This window comes from Ostrea edulis, chromosome 7, assembly GCF_947568905.1.
Source record: "Ostrea edulis chromosome 7, xbOstEdul1.1, whole genome shotgun sequence".
Classification (NCBI taxonomy): Eukaryota; Metazoa; Mollusca; class Bivalvia; order Ostreida; family Ostreidae; genus Ostrea; species Ostrea edulis.
Window position 1 is genome coordinate 2,882,722 of NC_079170.1, and position 24,667 is coordinate 2,907,388.

At 37.8% G+C, this 24,667-nt stretch overlaps 1 protein-coding gene and 1 long non-coding RNA gene across 5 annotated transcripts in view; one reads left to right on the top strand and one right to left on the bottom strand.

Moving 5' to 3' along the window:
- Positions 1-18,232, top strand: part of LOC130047668 (uncharacterized) — a 129,690-nt gene extending 111,458 nt beyond the window's left edge. Inside the window, exons 4-13 of one of the 4 annotated variants that reach the window (XR_008796486.1) lie at positions 1,629-2,001; positions 2,407-2,527; positions 3,095-3,241; positions 4,888-5,016; positions 5,765-5,907; positions 6,944-7,070; positions 10,028-10,130; positions 14,380-14,509; positions 14,953-15,464; positions 18,137-18,232. This is a non-coding gene — a long non-coding RNA (uncharacterized LOC130047668). Of the gene's footprint in view, positions 1-1,628; positions 2,528-3,094; positions 3,242-4,887; positions 5,017-5,764; positions 5,908-6,943; positions 7,071-10,027; positions 10,131-14,379; positions 14,510-14,952; positions 16,293-18,136 lie in introns of those variants that run through there. The other 3 variants (XR_008796487.1, XR_008796484.1, XR_008796485.1) reach the window with 3 other exon arrangements.
- On the bottom strand, positions 14,540-16,993 carry LOC130047659 (E3 ubiquitin-protein ligase TRIM71-like). Its single transcript, XM_056143034.1, has 2 exons — positions 16,879-16,993; positions 14,540-16,621 (listed from the first exon to the last, which is right to left on the bottom strand). Exon 2 carries the CDS (start codon positions 16,589-16,591, stop codon positions 14,924-14,926), a length of 1,668 nt encoding a protein of 555 aa, XP_055999009.1. The 5' UTR covers positions 16,592-16,621; positions 16,879-16,993; the 3' UTR covers positions 14,540-14,923.
- Positions 18,233-24,667: the final 6,435 nt, after the last annotated feature.

Here is a 24,667-nt window from a genome sequence, read left to right on the forward strand (position 1 = left end):
AGGTGACCTATTGCTATCTGTTTTTGTCCGTCGTCGTTCGTCGTGCGTCATGCGACGTGCGTCGTGCGTTAACATTTGAACATTTTCAGGTTCTTCTCTGAAACCCCTGAACCAATTTCAACCAATTTTGGCATATAACATCTGTGGGTGGAAGGGAACAAAAATTGTGAAATTCGTGGTCCCTGCCCCCCTGGGACCTGAGGGGTGGGGCAAAAACCATCAAAATGAGTGTAATTTTAAAAAATCTTCTTCTTTACTCCTGGACATCAAGAAGCCAAACTGTGGGCATAATTATAATGAGTGTTGAGCCCTCTACCAAAATTGTGAAATTCATGGCCCCTGGGGCAGGGGTTCTTGTGTTAGGGTGGGGCTCTATTGGTCATATAGTGAAAGTGTAGAAATTCTTTGAAAATCTTCTTCTCTGTCTCTGGGTATGAAGTAGACAAACTAATAGCATGGTAATGATGAGCAAGGATGCCTCTTTATACCCCCCGCAACAAGTTGTGGGGGGGGGGGTATACTGGAATCGGGTTGTCTGTCTGTCCGTCCGTCTGTAGACGCAATGGTTCCCGGGCTCTAAAGCATTATCCTTTCCACCTACCATCACCATATCATATATATGGACTACCCATGGGATGAAGATGTTCCCTATCGATTTTGGGGTCAAAAGGTCAAAGGTCAAGTGCACTGGACATTGAAGTAGCAATATGGTTTCCGGGCTCTAAAGCGTTATCCTTTCCACCTACAGTCACCATATCATACATATGGACTACCCATGGGATGAAGATGTTCCCTATCAATTTTGGGGTTCAAAAGGTCAAAGGTCATGCGCACTGGACATCGAAGTAGCAACACTCAGAAAAGAGGTAGTTTATACCTATTACCAACACCCTTTGGGAGATTGGGGTAAGCGGGGGGTATTCTTAGTGAGCATTGCTCACAGTACCTCTTGTTAAAAAATTGTGAAATTCATGGCCTCTGGATCAGGGGTTCTGGTGCTAGGGTGGGGCTCTATAAGTCATATAGTGAAAATGCATTATTTCTTTGAAAATCTTCTTCTCTGTCCTTGGGTATTAAGTAGACAAACCAATAGCATGGTTATGATGAGCAAGGATGCCTCTTTCAAAATTGTGAAATTCATGGCCCCTGGGTCAGGGGTTCTGGTATTAGGGTGGGGCCCTATTGATCATATAGTGAAAATGCATTTTATTTCTTTGAAAATCTTCTCCTCTGCTGCTGGGTATTAAGTATACAAACTAATAGTATGATAATGATGATCAAGGATGCTTCTTTCAAAACTGAAATTTATGGCCCCTGGGTCAGGGGTTCTGGTGCAAAGGCAGGGCTGACCACATAGCTATTCAATGTTTCTTCCATCCAAAAGTAAAATTCTTATATTTAAACACAAACCTAATTCAAACATTGGAAGGTTGTTACATGATACTCAGGTGACCTATAAGGCCCCTGGGCCTCTTGTTGTACATACCATCGCTCTGAACAGAGATGGTATGTGGGGACTCATTTCCCCTGAGGGTGTTGATTTCCACCAGCTGGTGACACCTGTGACTCATATCCTCTTTATTAAGGTTGACAATTTTGGTCTGACCTTTGTTACTTGATTTTTGTAGGGACTTGCGTGAAGGGGGAGGGGTGTTGGTTGAAAGTAGAATTTTCCTCAACCCATCATTTCCTAAAGGGGTTTGACTTAGGCCAACTTGTAAACCATAGTTTACAGTGGCAGCCTTTCTCCCTGGGGATTTGGTCTCTACCTCCTCATACAAATTGTACAGGCCAGACAGGAACGGACATTCGGAGCATGTCATCCTCATCCGGGTGGCAAGGCCACGCCTCTCCTCAGTGTCTAGATCCCAAGTCAGGATACCCCGACAGTCTGGACTTCCTTGCTGGTGGAGGCGGAACACCTCGTTAAACATGGCCACTGTCTTGCCGAGATGTAGCAGCCTGTGCGAGTCCTGGTTTACCCTAAGAAGAGTCAGAGAAGTATTCATTTCTCTCATAAAAGGTTTGGAGTGCAAATAGTGTACAGGCAGTTACTTCCCTTAGACTTTGAGAATTATCATACAACACTTACAACTGATGTATTTTTTAATTTTGTTGTTTAAATCTTCCAGATTGGTAGTTAGTCAGATGCATGACTTATTAACTGCTTGTATCATGCCTTAGTTTACATATATCTTCATGTATTTACATTTAGCAGTAGATTTCATGAGAAACACTCTCTGGGGAGCTATATTTTTCATATTCTCTGACGTAACATATAACGAGGTGGTTCCTTTGCCAAAAATGTCTTGAAAATTTCATCGATGATCATTAAATTAATCAAAATTTTACTTACATGTATAGCATTTGAGCATTCCGGCACTCATTTCCACCTTCATTTTTCAGCTTCCTGGGCGTAACAAATGGTGGCACCATGGCCGCGGGAGCATTTCCTGTTTTTCTGAAGCTGAAGGAGGGTCCTTCACTAACTGATCCATTTCAGGAGGCAGTCTTTCATATGGAGCAGGTACAATTTTTTCTTTCACTCTCTGCATGCCCTTATTAGAAGGCACAGATTTGAATTTAAAGCCCTGGGTATTGCCCTTCTCAAACTTTGGCATGTTGGGATATTTTCAATTTTTCCAATTTCAAATTGCAGTATTTTTCAAATAATGGATGTTGTTCAGTGCAGCAGAGCCTGAGCTGTGATGATGTAGTAAAATGCTGGACTGACCCTTATCTAAGATCTTTGTAAACAGATAAGATGGGGAGGCACTGGTCATGTCCCCAATGTTCTTGTGTAAGGGGGAGGTTAAAGTTATCTCACCTACATCAGCAGCTGGGAGAACACATTAAGAACCACTAGATTTATTAGATTCCTACATGGTTTCTCTTTCTTGATCTTACAGAAAATTGTTATTCAGACTTCTTTGAAAAGACATATTTAGCAGTTTTTCTTACTTTTTTTGCAATTTGGGGGGTCCTCCTTAAAATCTACCCTTATAAAGAAATTGTCAATATGATGCCTTGAAATTATTTCATACATAAGAAAAAACAGAATTGTGTAACTTTAATAACATTTTATTTATTACAGTCAAAAATCAGATCCAAATATCATCAGAATTGTCAGAGTCTTTCACTCCTGGTAATGTCAATGTCCATAGATGGTGCAGCTCATTCACATGGTGACAGATCTCATGACACAGAAATTCCAGAACTCAAATTTCCTACATGTGCACAGGTAGGTTTGTATTGAGTTCTATGGGAAAATAATTGGTACTCTTTTCCCTGTACTTTCGATTTAATACCGGAAGTGAACATTTTAGTTAACTTGTACAACGTTTCAGACTAAGTAAATTACGATGTCAGCGGTCTATTTTTCAGAAAGTAAGTTGGGAATTTTTAGTCTCAAAATTGGGAAAAATCAACGGTTTTTGGCATTGGGAATGGTACCGTTTATCGGTACCAGTTATATAAGGGGGAAAAAAAGCTGGAGCTGCAAAAATATGAAAAGCTTGAGTGACCAGTAATGCCCATCAAGTCTCTGTCGTAAATCTTCTGAAGAATCGCAATTGTTATTGGTATATATAGAGAAATTAATATACATGTATCCTCATGAAGTGTACATTCAAGTTTGTTCATACCATAACTCCTGAGGTCAGGGTGAAGTCACAGAGAAAAACTGTTTTCTTCTAAGATAAATTTTCTATTTAGGAACCACAAATTTAAATTCATTTTACAAATAGATATACAAGCATTATCTTGTACATTAAATTTGTGCACAACACGACTCTTGGGTTTAAGATGGGGTCATAACACTGTAACTCAGATGATCATCTTCATGTGTAGATTACAGTTATTTCATGTTATTAATAAGATGACCCCTGGGGGAAGGATGAGGTAAAAAAGAGTTTTAATTATTACGTATGGTCAATCCAGACATTTTTAATGAAAATCATTTCAAGGACCAAATGAATGCAATTCTTCAAAATTATGTGTTCTAGCATCTTCTTGGTTTGTAGAGTCATAGTTTGTATACATCACCACCCTTGTAGAGTCGTAGTTTGTATACATCACCACCCTTGTAGAGTCGTAGTTTGTTTACATCACCACCCTTGTAGAGTCATAGTTTGTTTACATCACCAGCCTTGTAGAGTCATAGTTTGTTTACATCACCACCCTTGTAGAGTCATAGTTTGTTTGCATCACCACCCTTGTAGAGTCATAGTTTGTTTGCATCACCACCCTTGTAGAGTCATAGTTTGTTTACATCACCACCCTTGTAGAGTCATAGTTTGTTTGCATCACCATCCTTGAGCCCAGGTAGGGAGGATGCACTATTTCCACCTGTAAAATTTAGTTGTGGGGCACAACATCAAAAGTTTATCATGTGTACTAGTCTTGTAGATTCAAAATGAAGTTTGTTTACAATACATCATGACCCCAGGGTGGGGGGATGCACTATTTATACCTGCGGGATTTTGTTGTGGGGCACAGTCCATGAAAAATGCATCATTTTGTGTAAAAATTAAAAATAGATTACTATCAAATAATAATTGAAAAACTAATGATTTGTATCTGAACTATTAAAATGATGCTCGGGATGTCTACTCTTTTGTCTGAACAATGAAAACAATGCTTGGGATGTGTACTTTTTTGTCCGAACAATTAGAATGATGCTCAGGATGTCTACTTTTTTGTCTGAATGATTAGAATGATGCTCAGGATGTCTACTTTTTTTGTCTGAACAATTAGAATGATGCTCGGGATGTCTACTTTTTTGTATCAGGCTCGTGATCCTGTCTACATTATGACTTGCTCGTTTTTGTTTTTGAACTGAGATGTTGATGTGTTTTATTCGAATCGTGTTGTCTATATTTTATCTAGGATGTTGTCCACTAAGCTAATGGTGGGGATCGTAGCAGCTACCCTGCACACAGACATTGAATGGAGCTGTCTCGTCCATTATCAGAAGAGTGCGTCCGATCAGAGAAGTTTCTTGAGGAGCATCACGAGGTACAGGGCTACATTATTTTAAATTATGTATACTTAATTCGTGGTCACTTGGCCGGCTATCAACTTATTTTTTTTTAGAATCATCTGAGAACTTTTACTGCCCCTTTGGCCCAATAGATATGAAAACGGTTAGCTCAAATTTCATGACTGAATAAAATAAAACACTTTCAATAAAAAAGTTCTTAGATTTCAAACATTCATTATTGAAACTCACTAACAAATAGTATATACATATTATACCTATTAACCACGTTAACTACTAGCAATTATTTAAGAAAACAAAACAAATATTTCTAATATCTTGAACAAATAAATCAAATCTTCTTGTTACACACTTTATATGTTTAAAGGCAACTATTTAAAAATGAGTCTGATGTTTTATTTGTCATATAAACTAAGTCTATAGTCAGCATCATCTTTGTTTTGTCATTTTCTTCATGTAAGTGTCCATGTATTCAACAAAGTTCATTCCAACATTTTAATTATTTTCATGCTTTGAGGTGACACTTCCATGGAAGGAGTACACAGTTTGTGTTGCTGGTTGCAAGAACGACTCACCCACCCTCGAGTACATAATGTGTACAGGGGGTTATTGTACATTGCATCACTCTAAACAGGGATCATTACATGTATGGACTTGGCTCCTGAGGGATGTGACATTTACCAGCTGGCAACATATGTGACTCAACCATCTCAGCCTCATTTACATTCTCAATTTTGGCAATAACCTATCATTGAAATTTTTTAGGGACTTGTGTGAATGGGCAGAAGACATTTTCTTAACTCACCACTCCATCATTGCCTGATGTTTGAGACTGAACACTTTATTGAAAATTGATGGGATGTAGCAATCAATGGGTGTCATCATTTGCCCTGAGAAGACTAAGAGAAGTATTCATATTTAATGTAAAAAGTTTAGATCATGTAAAGAGCATGCAGGCATATTTTACAGTGATCTCCCTTAGACTATGTAAATTATAATACAACACTTGTTAATGGTGTTTTTTTTTTACATATTAAATGTTTGAATGTTCTAAATTTGGTTCATAGTGAAAGATATGAGTTATAGCTACATGCATTGTACCATATTATAGTACAGGAATGTCTGTATGTCCGTCTGTAGATGGGGTGTATTATGGTACAGCAATGTCTGTATGTCCGTCTGTAGATGGGGTGTATTATGGTACAACAATGTCTGTATGTCTGTCTGTAGATGGGACATATTTTGATACAGTAATGTCTGTATGTCCGTCTGTAGATGGGATGTATTATGGTACAGCAATGTCTGTATGTCTGTCTGTAGATGGGACGTATTATGGTACAGCAATGTCTGTATGTCTATCTGTAGATGGGACGTATTATGGTACAGCAATGTATGTATGTCTGTCTGTAGATGGGACGTATCATAGTACAGCAATGTCTGTATGTCTGTCTGTAGATGTGACGTATTATGGTACAGCAATGTCTGTATACCTGTCTGTTTTGATAATGTGTTTAGGAGGGCTCACCATCTGAATGCTTTTTTATGATGTTTGAAAAGCCCTCGAATTTCTGGAATTTTTAGGGTCTATAGGGGATGAGATAAGTTCCCATTCCCAATGCCAACTATTCCATTATTGGAAAGGTCCAGGCCCTCGAAATGAAGACCTTAAAAAACCTGAATTAAAATTGTAAAATCCATGGCCCCTCTGTCAGGGTCACGCTCGAAGGCAGGGTCAATATAGGAAAATTGTTATTGACTTTGTAGTCTTAGTGTTACATATAACCAATGTTCAGGTGACCAATAAGGTCAGTGAGTCTCCTGTTTAAAAGAGAACAAGCTGGTTTCCTTTCACTAAATTCAAGAGGATTTTTAATTTGTTCAAACTTTCATTTACCTGTCTGATTTCTGGCCATTCCAGCACTCATTGTCACTTTGGTTTTTCAGCTCCCTGGTCCTCATGAGATGGTGACACCCTGCAGTAGGAGCAGTTCTTACCGGTATCTCTTAAAAGAAGACAAAGGTTTTCTTAGCATCTGATCCATTTCTGGAGACAAACTTTTGAATGGTGCTGGTAAAATTTCTATCTTTTTAACTCATCTGAACTATAAGCTCAAGTGGGCTTTTCTGATCACCAGTTGTCTGTTGTACATCTGTCTGTAAACTTATTTTTTAACTTATCTACAATCACAGAGCCCAATTTCAACCAAACTTAGTACTGTTAAAGGATTAAAAATCGTGTAAATGAAGGGACTCCCACCTTCAAAGGTTGGATAATCAACAAATGAAAAAAGATAGGATGGGATCATTTAAGTATCGTCTCCAGAACTACAGAGGTAGAAATGAAGAAACCTCTTTAAGTCTTTTGAAACCCTCCCTAAATATATTATTATCTTTTTAATTCTGGCTCCAGGGGATAGGATAAGACCATCGGTGCCTGGCAAGGGCAAACACAACAGGCCAATGACTCCAATTATCGTAAAACGGACATTCTGAAATTTATTGGGCTGAAATAATGTACATTAGATCCATTTTTAGTTCTCCAGAGCCGAAGGATTAAGTGAGCTTTTCTGACCGAAATTTGCACATTGTCCGCTGTTGTTGGGGTCATCGTAAACTTTTCACATTTTCATCTTCTTCTCTAGCACCAGTAGGCCAATTTCAACAAAACTTGGCACAAAGCATTCTTGGGTGAAGGGATTCAACTTTGTACAAATGAAGGACCATGCCTCTTTCCAAGGGGAGTTAATAGAGAAATAGTGAAAATACATTGACGATTTATAAAAATCTTCATCTCCAGAACCACTCGATCAATTTCAGCCAATCATGGCATAAATCATTCTTGGGTAAAGGGAATTCATTAGGGGATCATTAGGGGATCAAACTTTTACATGCGAATATATAGGTAAAATCTTTGAAAATCCTCTTCTCAAAAACCACTGCCCCAGGAAAGTACAAATTTACATGAAAGCTTCCTGAAATAGTGCAGATTCAAAATTGTTAAAATTATGGCGCCCGAGGGTAGGATGGAGCCATAATAGGGATCAAAGTTTTACATACAAATGCACAATGTTACCACGTTATATCGCCAGCTATTGCCGTCCACATATGACACGATATGTAAAAATAATTGTTTTGCTTTACTTCTTTAAACTTTACTAAAAAATGCATATTCTGCCCTTGTGCATTTGTAAAACACGTAAGTATATCTACAATAGTTTGATTTGTGTCATGATAGGTTCTACACTGACTGAATGGGTTGAATGGTTGACAAACACACATGCAATGGCTGCATCTTTTTTCTGGGACACAGAAATATGATGTCACACAAATAAATACACACAAAAGTCGCATGATACACAAAATGTACAGCAATTGATAGCAAATCCCATCGAACAGAGATTTAGTTAGTGTGCACATGAAGATTGGTGGAAGTTTGCAGCCGATAGTAGTTTCGTTTCTCAGTTGTTCATGCGTAGGCAACACTACTGGGCAATTTCAGAGACAATTTTTAATTGAGTATATTAAAGTTATTATTGCAGTTACCTATGCTTACCTGTTTTCATGACACATAATAAATTTAGTTTCGCTCTGATTCAGCGGAGCAGACCAACTATGTATAATTAGGGCTTTTGATCCTTGGTCGTTGGCATTGTCATCGGGGATTTAGAAAGGCAGTTTCACCTTTTGTACCTGAAAACAGGTGGCGATAGGCAAGGTAGGTGTTATATTGGATGTTTAGGGTTTATGGAAATCCGCTGTACACATTTCGATGGCGGTATGTGGGGATGGCGATATAATGAGTGGCGATATACCGAGGTAACTAGGTATGGGGAAAATCTTTAAAAATCGTCTTTTGAAAATTCACTGGACCAAAAAGGTCTACATTCACCTGATAGCTTCCTCACATAGTGTAAATTCAAGTTTGTTAAAATTATTGCCCCCATTCATGGGAAGGATTGGGGCACAATAATGGATCAAAGTTTTATAAACAAATATATAGGGAAACTCTTTAAATATCTTCTAAAGAACCATTGGCCCTTTACATTTACACGAAAGCTTCCTGACATAGTGCAGATTCAAGTTTGTAAAATTCATCGACCCTGGAGGTAGGATGGGGGCACAATAGGGATCAAAGTGTTACATGTTATTATATAGGACAAATCTTTGAATATGGGCCAAGGTGACTCAGTTGAGCGGTGTGGACCATGGACCTGGTGTAAACGTTTTGTTGTTGACACCAGGTACACTAATTCAACAACACATAATGTTTTCGATTGATTTTTCATCAATCCTTTATTCTTAAATTCTGAGTTGAATCTGCCCTTAAGTAAAAATTGTTAATATGATGCCATAAAATGTATGGAGAAATAGGAATAAGTAACAATGGACTTTTAAGACTCTTTATTCATACATGTACATGGTTTAGGTATTAAACATATTTACAAATACTGAACTTTACATTGGGAGTTGAGGGGGTGGTGAACTATTTTCTGAACTTTACGTTGGGAGGTGAGGGGGTGGTGAACTATTTTCTGGATTGAACGTTGAGACGTGAGGGGTTGGAAAACTGCTTTCTGAACTTTATGTAGTGAGGTGACAGGGATGAGAACTATTTTCTGAACTTTACATTGAGACGTGGGGGGATGGAGAACTATTTTCTCAACTTTACATTGTGATGTGAGGGGATGGAGGACTATTTTCTGAACTTTACATTGTGATGTGAGGGGATGGAGAACTATTTTCTGAACTTTATGTTGATATATGAGGGGATAGAGAACTATTTTCTAAAATTTATGTTGGGAGGTGAGGGTGCGAGAAACTTTTTATTGATGTCACATAGGACTTGATGTATACAGAGGTTAGATATTGTGTTATGAATATTTTTAAATTGACGTTTGTTCTCAGTTTGGTACATTCAGAATGAATACATGGATTTTTTGTAGACATTCATGTCCTAATAGCATAATATAATGGTGTGAAGAAATCATTTTGGTTACCTAATCCTTAATGTTGAAATAAATTTTACAGGGTAGCAGTTACTCGAGATGTCTGGCTGATTGACGAAGATAATTGCCCTGCGCCTGACATTCTTGTAGGCCTTGGATACCTCTATCACTGTAAAAAATGTCAGGTTTGTTTATGAAATTATTCAAAATGTTCCGTTTTTATGCCTCATTCATGCAATGACTGGGGCATGTAGTGTTAACCCTTTTTAGCTCACATGAGCTGAAAGCTAAAGTGAGCTATTCTGATGAATTATTGTCCAGCATCAGTCTATTCGTCTCTTCCTTAACTTTCTTTCAACATTTTCGACTTCTTCTCAAGCATGTACCACAGCTCTAATATCTGCCAAACTTGCCTCAAATGGGTAAAATGGGGTCACAATGGGTGATCAAAGTTTACATGGTGATGCATAGGATAAAGCATTAAAAATTCTCAGGGAACAAAAGGGTCATAATAGAAATCATATTGATATGCAAGCATTCATTCCCAGGCAGTGCAGATTCAAGTTTGTTCAAATTAAGGTTGCTAGGGGTAAGGTGAGGCCACTATAGGGAATCAGAGTTTTACATAGGAATGTATAGGAAATATCTTTAATAATCTTACATCAGGGTCATGAATACTTTGATATACAATTATCCCCAGGTAATGTAGTTTAAAGTTTCTCCCAATCTTGGCTTCTGGAGGTAGGATGGGGCCACGATAAGGGATCTAAGTTTTAAAGGGAGATATATAGGATACATATTTAACAATCTTCTTAAGAAAAACAGGGTCATGATTACTATATGTTAATGTGCAAGCATTTCCAGGAAGAGCAAATTCAAATTTGTTCAAATTTTTGCCCCTGGGGATAGGGTGAGATCACAATAGGGAATCAAAGTGTTACATAGGGATTATAGGAAAGGCGTAGATAACGAACAGTGATCAATCTCATAACTCCTATAAGTAATACAAAATAGATAGTTGGGCAAACACGGACCCTTGGACACACCAGGGATGGTATCAGATGCCTAGAAGGGGTAAGCATCCCCTGTCGACCAGTCATATTCGCCGTGAGCCTGATGTCCTGATCTTGTAAACAGAGTTATCTGTAGTCAAAATCAGTGTGCCAAGAACGGACTAACAATCGGTATGAAACACGTCAGACAGCATAGGGAATATCTTTATAACTCTGACAGCAGGGTTATGAATACTCGTACTAATATACAAGCATCCCAAGGTATTAAAATTGAAGTATTTTCAAATCATGGTTATATCGGGAGGGGGGGGGGTTGATGGGGTCATAATGGATGATCAAAGTTTAAGTGTACAAAACCAAATCATCCGGAATTGATAGGGTTCTTTATGCTGACTCAGAAATCTTGAATCACGTGATTTAAAATGAAAGCAAATTTGTTGTGTAGAAGCCTGTTTAATAGAAGTTGTTTTTATGAAAAACAAATAACTCCCCAGCTCCCCAAATTGGACGTGCATCAAATGAAACCTCCTTTTATGTACAGCATGGTATGAAGGAGCAAGCATGGGCAGGAACAAAGACATAATGAACTCCGATAAGCCATATAGGAGGAAATATGTACACAAACTAGTTTACACTCTCCACCCCTCAGATCCACTATAACTTTGTACAAAAATAATACTTCTCCCCCGGGAAGAGGGGAGTCATAAATACCCCTTAAAGGATCCAGACTTACTTTTCAAGTATGGGATTATTTTCTGCTGTAGGACAGCTTAATTTTCCATGAATATTTGTAGACATAGCTGTTTGCTATAAAAAATACAATGGACTAGATTGGAAGTCAAACCCAGGGTCCCAGAATATCTAGTCAGGTGCTATTAGAAACTCTAGTCAAGTGCTCTCAGAATCTCTAGTCCGGTGTTTTCAAAATCTCTAGTCAGGTACTCTCAGAATCTCTAGTCAGGTGCTCTCAAAATCTCTGGTCCGGTGCTCTCAGAATCTCTAGTTAGGTGCTCTCAGAATATCTGGTCCGGTGCTCTCAGAATCTATAGTCAGGTGCTCTCAGAATCTCTAGCCAGGTGCTCTCAGAATCTATAGTCAGGTGCTCTCAGAATCTATAGTCAGGTGCGCATCCAACTAAGTAACATGGAACCAGCCTCGGGCCAAGTTAAAATGTCATGCTTAAAAGTACTAGTAATTCATCAGTCACAAATACAAGAGCCTCATAGGCAACAATGCTCACCTGAATCAAGGTAAACCCTCTTATTCTGCTGTTGGGATCTTGAAAAAGATATGTTTTCAACCTTTATTTCAACGTAAAAAAAATTAACCCCATATTGTAATCCCAACATAGCCCAAAATGAGCACTACATAACCTTGATACAAGGTCAAAGGTCATGGTATGAGATGAAAGGTTTTCCCACAAGGAATCTATATATGAAGTATTAAAGACCTACCTAAATATTTAAGGAAATATTGCCTTAAATAAGATTTTCTACAAGTAGGTCAAGATCAAGGTTAAGGTTACAAGGTCAACAACTTTGGTAGGAAAGGATTGATTGAATATTGTTAAACGTCCCTCTTGAGAATATCTCACTCGTATGGAGATGTCACCACTGCCGGTGAAGGGCTGCAGAATTTAGGCCTATGCTTGGCGCTTTTGGCCTTTGAGCAAGGAGGGGTCTTTGTCGTGCCACACCTGCTGTGACAGGGGACCTCGGTTTTTGCGGTCTCATCCGAAGGACCGCCCCATTTAATCGCCTTCTACGACAAGCAAGGGGTACTGAGGACCTATTCTAACCCGGATCCCCCACGGGATCGGTAGGAAAGGAAAGGCCTCGTCCTTTATTGTGACAAGGTAGGAAAGGAACGGCCTTGTCACAATATCATCTTATCAAAGGGTCTTGTCATAACGTATTTCATATACAAAATATGAAAACGCCAGCTTAAATAGTTCCAAAGATATGATCTTGATGAGGTTTTCTTAAAAGTTGGTCAAACTCTGAAGTCACAAGTTTAAAAACTTTGATATGTAAACATGTTTTGTCACAAGAAGCACATATGAAAAATGAAAGACCTATCACTCACAATTCAAAAGTGATGAGCAGCAAGGTTCAAGTTTCAGCTCAAGTTTTGAAAGATAAGTCAAACTTTAAGGTCAAGACTGCAAAGTCAAAGAAAATGGTGTAAGATGTAAGGTTCTGTCATAAGGAATCTATATACAAAATCCAAACGCTGTATTGAAATAGTTCAGGAGATACTGCTTGAGTTTGATATTCTTAATAAAAAGTCAAACTCTAATTACAGTTAAGGTCACAGGGTTAAAAACTATTAGGAAGGTCTTGTTGTATAGAATACCGATATATGAAATATGAGAGCCATATGACCCACAGTTCAAAAGTTAGTACACATTTAGCAATAATAAAGTAAGGGGCAGACATACAGGACAGGACAATATGCCCCCCTCCCCAGATATAGTCGCAAGATAATGAACACTTAAATCCGCACACCTGCTACACTTGAAAATGATTTGTTTAAGTGAATTACCTGCAATATCTGAACGTGTTTACATATTAACATGACCCTGCTGTTGTTGAGATGAAGAATTTCAAAAACGTGTCCCTAAATATCCCCGTATAAAACTTGTGTCCATTATTGCCCCCCCCCCCCCCCCCCCCCCCCCCGAGGACAACATCTTGAACAAACTTGAATCTGTACTACCTGGGCATGCTTTCATATTGATGTGATTAATTATGACCTTCTAGTCTTGTGAAGATTTTTCCTCTCTATCTCCATGTAAAACTTTGATCTCCTGATGACGTCCTACCCCACTCCAGGCAGACCATGGTTCTAACAAACTTGTATATATGATACATATCAGGAAACTTTTACATCAATCTCAATTTTTCTGGCCCAGTGGTTCTTGAGAAGATTTTTAAATGACCCCACCCTATTTTTCCCTTTTCTTGATTATTTCCCCTTTGATTCTTCATTTGAACAAACTTGAATTCCCAGAGAAGATCATAATGCGAAAAGTTAATAACAACAGACAAATTGTAATGGGAAAAGTTCCCTTTGTACTGTGGATATCGGAGTGGATATCTCAGAGGTTAGAGCACCTGACTATTACATATGTAATACAGGGGTCTCGGGTTTGATTCCTCGTCCAGTCAAACCATTGATATCAATCTGGATAGTTCAGTGGTTAGAGCACCTGACTAGTAATACAGGGGTCTCGGGTCCAATTCCTGGTCCTTTCATATCGTGGGAACGAAGGCCTTGGATTCGATCCCCGTTGTGACACCGGTTCAGCCATATCGTCTTTTCCTTCCCATTACATTGACATCTATGTAAACATGTAAATATATCACAGACTATCCTTGACAATTCAGTTTGATATGATTACACTTTGTTTATTTTGTAGGACGGTGGAGATTTAGATAAGTGGTGTGATGTTATTGATGGTAAACAGAAGACTGTGACCTTGAATCTGAAGATCTGTGATGAAGACTGGACGTTTGGGGTCACTCTCTGTTACAGTACTACAAATCTAAGTAAGTACTCAGTAATAATGTAAGACTGAACTCTGTATCATGTTTATCTAATATATACATTGTAAAATCAAACACATATTGAATTAATTCACAAACAAAATAATGTTCTGTTAAACTCACAAACACAAGTACATGTTACACATCACAAACAGAGGACTGTAATGTACACAGGGCTGTAATTAACACAGGGCTGTAATTAACACAGAACCCTAATGTACACAGGACTGTAATTAACACAGGGCTGTATTTTACACAGGATTGTAATTAACATAGAGTTGTTATGTACACAGGACTGTAATTAACAAGCAGATGTAATTAACACAGTGTTGTAATTTACTCTCTGATTAGACATGTAATTAACACTGTGTTGGTAGATGTAATTAACACTGTAGAGCTGTGTAATTAACACTGTGATTATAGATATTGGATTTTCTTCACTTTAGCAGTGCCACACTCAGCCACAAAGAGGTTGTCTCTGATGTCCACACATAAACCCCATGGATAGCGTAAATGACAGTGAATGTAACGGAGGAACTGTCCGTCCTGATCTAGGATGTGGATACGGTGATTGGGACGGTCTGCTGTCAGGATGTGACTCTGGCTGTCTGTAGTGATGCCGCGTGGATTAAATGATTGCTTGGTATTAGAGGGATGACCAGTGTATCTAAATCGGAGTTTTCCTGACTGATTGACCACCACTACTGCACTAGCTGTATAGTCAGCCACACAGATATCCAGGTTCTTGTTCTCACTGAGGTATTTAATGTTATTATAAACACCAGATGAGTAGAGAGGACGACCCTGATCATCAAACTGAATGCTTTGTTTCTCTGTGGAGCCGGAGTAACGCACGACTTTGGATTGTTTGTAATCATCACTGATCATGGTAACCAGGAGGTCGTTACCCGCGGTACAGCAGACAGAGAGAGGTCTCCACCCCTGTAGTGTGATCACGGTCTGTATCTGTTTATTCTTAATTAAGTTCACGGTGTTATTCCAATAGTTAGTATAAACAAGATCTCCGTCCCGTGTCACTGCTATGTCCTCTGGTCTGTTCCCTGACTTGGTTTGTATTGATGTCAGTAGTTTACTCTGGAGGTTGAGCAGCTTCATGGTTTCGTTATCCCCGTGTGTCCAGACTTGATCTTCACTCAGACAGCTAACACTGTATAGATCTCTATACCCAGTGTCTATGGTGGCGGTGACGCGCGGCTCATCAAGCAGTGGTTTGACTGGAGGAGAAGATACAGCTTCTGCTGACTTCATTGTGTCGCCATGTTCTGTGTTAATGGATAATGGCGGCAGAGAACCAAACATTTCATTGAGCTGATCTTTGTTTATTTTCTGAGGAGAGAAACTCGGTAATGTAACTCGGACTTTAGGCGGTAATGTTCTAAATTGGGAATTCCTAGATTTATAAGTAGAGGTTAAGGAGACATCATTTGATTTTAGGATTGATTTCAAGTCGGACATGATCTGTTTGAGTTCCGCCATTTTCTGTGTGATTTCTTCTGTATTTTTATTTAGTGCGTCCAGATGTTTAGTTTTCATCTCCGCAATGGCGGATTTCCGTCGGTTGACAATGGCGGTAATCTCCCGGTGTAAGATTTCTCCTTGTTGGTCAGCAATTGTGGTCAGTTTCCCGTATTTCGTTTCTAACTCGGCTTTTTCAGTTTGCACATGGGAGGCCATTTCTTCATATCGCGGGTAAATTCTTGTCTCGAGTTCTTTTAGATCTTTTTGTAAACTTTCTGTTTTAGCGCTGAGTTTTTCCAAAATATCTGACATATCGTGACCTTTGTGTTTACCTGAGGAGACGCAGGTAATACAGACAGGAATGTTGCATTCCTCGCAGTGAAGCTCGCAGTGTTTTTCGGAGTGTTTCGGACATTTTGGGTAGTTAGGGGTAACCTTTCTCTGTAAAAACGGCACGACTTTGTGTCTTTTAGACGAGTCTGAGAGATGCTTTACTGCACAGTTAACACAGAGATTTATATTACAAAGTTCACAATGACTCTGTAGGGGGACAGTTTCACAGAGGTCACACAGTAGGACTTCCTGAGCACTGCGCCGGGGATGCATTTCTGATGGCGGGATCACACGAAAAGTTTACTGTCAATAAAAAAAGAATCTTAATTAGAGACGTTGACAGGTCAAAACAATTGAGAAGCTAGAATTATAGCATGATATGTAACACTGTGGTCATTAAATTTGATATTTCAAATGACATTTTATGAAATTAGTAACGAAGTGAGCAGATCGATTTCGTTGATCACAGGTTAAGTGATCAGATCTATCTCATTAATCACAGAAATATCGATACTACTAACACTACAATGTCAGAATGCGTATATATAATTTTGTCTCACCTTAAAATCCAACATGGCCTCCCTGTTCTTTCGACCTTCCGTCTAGTCCTGAGAATTAAATACCTGTGCGGCGTGTCAGCCTGTATACACTATCTACGTGTTATCGATTGCGTAAATAGTTTTAAAACTTGTTTTGACCTGAATCACGTTCGGTAGCTGTGTCAACATTTCCGTCAGAAGATAGAATTTCCTTTCATAAAAAATAAAATGCAATCAAATATATATACAATGAATAACTGCTTTCTTTAATTATACTTATTGTAATTACGCCCCGTGCACACAAATAATATTGCGTTTAAGGTACAAAAGAAAAATTTGCAAGGTCAACTTGACGACACTGGGGAGGAGAGGGGGGGTGTCATTCAGTGGGTCCCCGTTTGACTCGTAACAGTGAGGGTTCTTTATTTTGACAACGCCCACCATGACACGGGACCTCTGTTTCCATCTCATATCTGAAGACCTGTGGCTTATAGTTCTACATTACAGGGCGCTTTGTAAAGGGCCATTAACTACATTTGTGAAATATTTTACTCATGCACGGTAAATTGCGATATTAACTTTTTTATGTATATTTTACTTCAAAGCATCAAAAATAAAACATGCATATATTTATAAACATATTAAGGGACAAGAATAAAAGTTCAGTGTTTGACAGCTTCTTATGTTAATGTTAATTTTATGCTCTTCTTGATAGTACATTATATATATTTAGTAGTTAAAGTTTTGAATTGAATTCATGTATCAAAAGATGACCCCCCTCTCCCCCATTTAATGTTTAGGCCGTTTTAGTTGATGAATCAATTAAGGATTTGGCAGGCGGGATTATTATTATTTTTTTTTTTTTTTTTTTTTTGAGGAATTAATTTTTATTTTATTTTTACTATTTCCCCTCCGATCTGCCCCCCCCCCCCCTGTGAAAAAAATGACATGTGCCTATTTAATGAAATTCAACGTTTCTCCACCTTTAAGCACACAACCTCACATCTCAAATTTTTTATTAGTACATGTAATTGTTTGTAAGGGTATGGAATCGTTATCTCACCAGAGGGAGCGTTATGCAAGCTATATTTTCCTGACAGACATTTACAATAAATCGCTCACCTGTGTACAGATAAAGGACATGTAAATTACCCGTATTTTAACGTCCAGGAGAAGCTTGCGTAATGTGCTCTCTGGTGAGAGAATGCCATGAAATATGTTACGCATTATTTTGTATATCAATGTACATGTTGTTAACATATTTTGTTTTCTATTGTAGAATGAGTTGAGTGGGAAAATGAGCCTCCAGATGTATATGTACCTGTGTATATTATAATTAAACTTCTGTTGCACTCACGCATGCGAGGTTACTCTACATTAGGTGTTCGAGTTTTATTTCCTGAATATTTTAGTTTTTGTTGAAATAGTAAAATACAGCAAAAATTAAAAAAAAAAAATTCTTCCAGTGATTTATTGAAGAAAAATCACAATATAATGCTTGTTATTGTATTTTGGAGGTTTATATAAAGTCAGCGAAACCAGCGATCCTCCGAAACCAACACGTACAATATCACACCCATCTCTCGGAAAACAGGATGATCGGGATAATGCTTTATAAATTAAAAACCAAAAAAGTTTACAATCCTAAACCGGACATATTTTGTGGAAATGTCTGTTGTGTGTAAAATCATTATAGGATTGAATATATAAATTATTTTGTTCATGGAGAAATGAATATAAAAACCGAATCGCTAACTTTGTTTTAAAAGAGTTTGCAATTCGGTTTTTACATTCGTTTCTCCACGAAGAAAACAATTTATATGTTAAATGCTTGTAATTCAATTGCAAATTAAAAAAATGTCTGTTTCCGTGAAATGTATTAACAACAGAGTCGAAATAGAAAAAGCTGCAGATCCGCGGAGTAATTTACACGCATGTCGGCCGCCAGCAGAAATCAACAGCAATTGCAGTTTTCTCTGCTTTACTGCAAGGTACACAGTTTGGGACATGCGTATATTAAAAAAAAAAAGAATTGTCGATCAGCCTCAAATTAGGGGCCGAAGGAACGCTTCCCGTCTGTTGGTTGAAGTAGACAGATTCATAGAGTGGGTGCCTGACACACTTATTAAATTTCTCACTATCACTTAATAGATTATCATTATTATTAGCCGAGACTATATTGGACAAAGTTTTGCTCATCGCGAGTTTTGGATAATTTGTGCATTCCCTTGAATAACTACACACTGAGCCCTCTTTCCGATTACCATAATACTCGCCGCTCCAATGAGCAGATAGCGCCATTACAAAGTTTTTCAAATTCTGGCTTTTGAGTCGGCTCGCGAAGCTATCAACGGCGTGCGGATTCATCGCGTATCACAAACTTTCTGTTTATTCTTACACCGACAGCAAATAAATCCCGCGCACAGAGATCTTCAAAATTTGTTCATTTGCTTTTTGAACAGCTTCATTAAGTTTTAAAGACAAATCATGCATGCATGTTGACATTCTTATAACAGTGTAATTTAAATGAGTCCCCTCAATACGTTAAAAAAAACTAAAGATAGTGCGCATGAATACATGATGTAAGAAACAGGCGATTGTACTGTTTTTTTAAAGAAATTAAACATGCGACGTACGTGCGTATAAATATATCAACTACAAAAATAGATTCGTAAACATGAAAGAAATAACTTGTAAGTAAATATTTCATAGTGAAGAATGTAATATCTCGCTTTCTTAGGTTGCAAAAGTATAGTAAATATTTGAAAATGGTATTGGTATATTACGACCGATCATACTCCCCGTCGAGGCCTCTTCGAAATGTGTCAAAACCATGTTGATTATTTCTGCGGGAATCTACCGGGGTGAGACGAGGAACGCACGTTGAGTTTTTTGGGTTTTTTTTCGCTTTCAGACATATAGATAATCACATATACGGTGATTTACCGTATTTTGCTGAACATATTTAATACACATCTGTTGAGTCCCTATATGTCCGCCTGCTCAATATGTCCGCCTTCGCTATATGTCCGCCCAATTTTGAACAAAACTGTCCTTATATGTCCGCCTGCACAATATGTCCGCCCGTTTTTTTTTCAAAGTGTCACTATATGCCCGCCTACACAAAATAATGTCTTCCCTACTCTATAAACGAACTATCACAATATGTCCATCCATATTTTTATGTATTATTTCATTGTCGTTGGGTAATATTTCTTCATAAAACAATTGTCAAAAACGAGTCTGCATTATACATGTATATGCATGTGAGCATGAATTAAGTTCGCTTTCAAAAAAATCGTCGCAATGTGTCCATTCTCGTGAAACCTTTATCAATATGAATATTTAATGGGTTTTTTTTATACATATAGGCGCTACTTCGAAAATACTATGAAACTTTATTTTAATAGCCACATATCGCGTTGTATGTAGTTCCGTTAGCGTGACAGTGTTTTGTTTTATGCTATTGTTAGATCAACGACATGATATTTTTGGCAGGACTGTTTTAAGGATTTTAATTACGTTTAACGGAATGTGTTTGCGTGACAATTTTAGTGCGATTACCTGCGTATTGTTTACAGTCACGTTAAACGACCGCATGTTGTGTATAGTTGCGTTAGCGTGACTATACGTGTTGTTTATAGTTGAGAGAAACCATGAAGTGTTGTGTGCAGTACCGTTAGCGTCGTGTTTACTTGAGTGGTTTATTTTTTACAATTACGTTAAAGCTTTGAGTGTTGTGTGTAGTACCGATGGCGTGTTGATTACCGTTATGTTAAACCATGGAGTGTTGTGTGTAGTTCCGTTAGCGTGTTGTTTACTGATCAGCGTTAATCGATGGGGCATTTTGTGTAGTACCGATAGCGTGCTGTTTACAATTACATTTAACTATAGAGTGTTGTGTGTAGTACCATTGGCGTGTTTTTTATAGTGACATTGAATCATGGAGTGTTGTGTGTAGTACCGTTGGTGTGTTCTTTACAGTGACATTAAACCATAGACTGTTGTGTGTAGTACCGGTAGCGTGTTGTTTACTGAGTAGAGTTAAACCATGGGGCATTTTGTGTAGTACCGATAGCGTGCTGTGTACAATATTACATTAAACTATAGAATGTTGTGTGTAGCACCGTTAGCGTAAAGATTACAGTTACGGGAAAACATTGTTGAGTTCAATTGTTTGAGCTTCACTTCATGTTCTTGTTAGACCAACGGTGACATGGGTATAGGTGCGTCAGCGTAAGTTTGTGTTTGTTAAAATTCAATCTTTGTTAAATCAGCGACGTGTTATTTGTAGCTGCGTTTGCACAAATTCGTGTTGGATATCATTTCATGTTATTGTACGGCCGACGACATTTTGTGTGTACGTAGTTGCTTATATGATTTTATGTTATACTAAGACCAACGATGTGTTATTGCGTCTGCGTGACTTAAAGATGGTTATTAAAGTACGTTATTGCTAGTACGAGGACGTGTTGGGTGTAATTTGTTGCGTAGATCTGACTGTGTGTTGGTTAGAATGTAATGTTATTATTAGACCAACGACATGTTATTAGATTGGGTTCGTTTGTTTATCATTTGTGTTTCCTAACGTAAATAATGAGAAAATATGGCATATGATAACACTACGTTAATTTAAGATGCGCGAATATGGGACACAATAATGTTGTGTTCTCTCGCATAGGCCTAAATAATGAGAAACTTGAAGTGTGGGGCGTTGTTATGTCGTGTTGTGTTGTCTAACGCAAATAATAAGAAACATGAAATATGAGCCGTTGTTTTGTCACATAATAACGCAATGTTTACTTGAATGAGTGATCCAACCGTGTTATGTTTAAAAACTTTTAAAAAGTGTGAGGGGTTGTTATGTCATAGAATAACGCAATGTTTTCTCTGATAGTGATGCGCCCATGTTGTGTTCCCTAACGTAATTGTGTGGGGTTTTGTTATGTCATGGAATAACGCGATGCTTACTTGACTGAATGTGTGATATTTTGCTACACGGGTGTATGAGCGAGTAATGTAACTTTGTTGTGTTCTCTCGCGTACATCTGAAGACCCCCCCCCCCCTAAAAAAAAACAACCCTTGAATTGTGGGGTGTTATGCCGTAGAATAACGCAATTATTAATTGTGATTATAATTTTCTGCGCATGTGTATGAGCTAGTGCGTCCATGTTGTGTTAGTTAACGTAATTAATAAGACTAAACTTAAGTGTGCGGCGTTGGAATAACGGTATGTTAACTCGATTTCGTAAGTGTATGACGTAACATAGTTGTGTTTTCTTACGTGAATACATGTAATCAGATACTTGATTAGTAAAGCGTTATTATTTTGTAGATTAACGCTACGTCATATTTTAGATATCCGTGAGTGAAACAACCATGCTGTTTCCTAACTTAAATATAAAAAAAAACACACTTGCAGTGAAACGCGCTGCTACATGTAAATCATAGATCCTTGACTGAGACTAAGACTTTTATGTGCAACTGGTTGAGCTAGTAACTCGATTGTGTTGTGTTTCCTAATGTAAATCATGAAAAACTTGGAAGGGTGGGGTGTTGTTATGTCACACTAGTGTTTGTTTTCTGACGTAAATACATATACTGAGATAGTTGAAGACCATTGCATCTAGTAGGTCATATTTAATTAAAGTCTCCCGACAATATGATGTAATCGTTACGTTTTAGGGGCATGGTTACATTTGAACAAATAATTGTTCAAATTTCATTTTCCCATTTTAAATGTTTACAATGCTTAATAACTAAGATATTCCTGATGGTCAACAAAAATTTGAATGACAATTATTGAGAGATAAAGCACTTACAATTTTTTTTATGTAAACAAGGCCATCTTTTGTTTACATATATCGATCGGTTAATAACAACAGGTACATGTTGAAAACGAAATCAGATGTTACAAACACTAAAAAACTATTCAATTGTGTGTAAATTGAAAAAATAAATAAATCTGCTTTGAACGAAACTTTTACTAGTGTATTTAAACTATGGAAACAAAAAATTACACGAGCCTTGGTTACATCACAAAGAAATTAGAATTGTGATCTTTGAATCTCTTTGCAACTCGAAATTAGAAATACATGTATATGTACCATAGTTAAGCATTGTAAACATTAAAAATGTAAAATGAAATTTGAAAATTTTCAGCTCAAATCTTGAATATGCCCCTCTAATGATAAAATATAATCATTATAGGTATGTTTTTTTCCATACTTGTGAATAATTATTACCGTTTAGAGGTAGAACATAAGATTTGTAGCTGATGTCATGAGGAATTCTTATTAATCAATCAATATTTTTTGAGTACTAAATGTTATTAGTCCATATTTATACTACTCACCACCTCTTCATCTTTAACCGACGGGGATCAGCAAAATTATCGATTTAGGAAAACCCACCACACCTGTAGCGTTATTTCATTAGCGAATTCGCGATATCACGTGTCGAATATCCACACGCTATGCAATTAACGGAATTTGGAATGGGGACAAGAGAACGGCGCGACATCCTCAAAGTATTCCCTCTGTAAGCACGTTTCCGGTGTTCCTGCTCTGTGCAGTATATACACACCCTATCGGGCACCTGTCCGTGACACCCCACTCCGTACCTGATAATTGGATTATTAACGAAGACATCAAAGACAATTTTCTTTAATCTATAGATATTCCCAAGCTTTCAATGTTCCCCTGTAACCTTCCAAACGTATGATGATCCGTTATTCATTTTAAAATGATATAATTCGAAGTAATCAATTGATTGGTAAATTTGACATTTTAGACATAAAAGAGCTATTTTATGATTATTTTACGGGTCAATTATTTCATAATAGTGCCTATATGTATATAAAAATGCATTAAATATTCATATTGCCAAAGGATTTACGAGAATGGACACATTGCGAAGATTTTTGAAAGCGAACTTAATTCATGCTGACATGCATATACATGTATAATGCAGACTCGTTTTGACGATTGTTTTATGAAGAAATATTACCCAACGACAATGAAATAATGAATAAAAATATGGATGGACATATTGTGATAGTTCGTTAAAAAAGGTAGTAAGAAAGACATCATTTTGTGTAGGCGGACATATAATGACTCTTTGGGGGAACAATGGGCGGACATATAGTGCAGGCGGACATATAAGGACAATTTGGTCCAAAATTGGGCGGACATTTAGTGCAGGTGGACATATAGGGACAGTTTGGTCTAAAATTGGACGGACATATAGCGAAGGCGGACATATTGTGCAGGCGGACATATAGGGACTCAACACACATCCCCATTTCCCCACGCAACGCGGTGGAACAAATTTGACCCAAACACGGTGGACCTTTAACATTGTCGGCATTTATGAAGTCCTATTTTTTTCTGCGCAAGCTAGACATTGAAGTCCACGGAGGATCTCCGTGGATGCCACCGCGCATCTCCGTGGATGTTACCTGTACCTCCGTCGATGCCACCGTGTATCTCCGTGTGATAAAACAAAGAAATTATTTCCGACATGATTCATCCAAAAAACCTTTTCGCTTGGCCAGCATGCATGCCCCCACCCCATTAATTATTTAGAAATTAGCTATCAATCATTAAATTCTTGTAATTGTTGTTTAATGATACGTTGGTGTTTTCGTCACATATCCGTATGTAGACTTCCCTGCAGAAGTTCACACCTTTTTATGAAACGCCCAAATATATAAACACCTGTGTTATTCCAACCACTCGTCGGTACATTGTTTCACGGCACGTGCAGCACAATTTCACCAAATAAAAGAAGGGTCATGAACAACGACAA

Coding starts and splice junctions, on each gene's coding strand:
- LOC130047659 (XM_056143034.1), bottom strand. CDS start 16,591: ATGCATCCCCGGCGCAGTGCTCAGGAAGTCCTACTGTGTGACCTCTGT.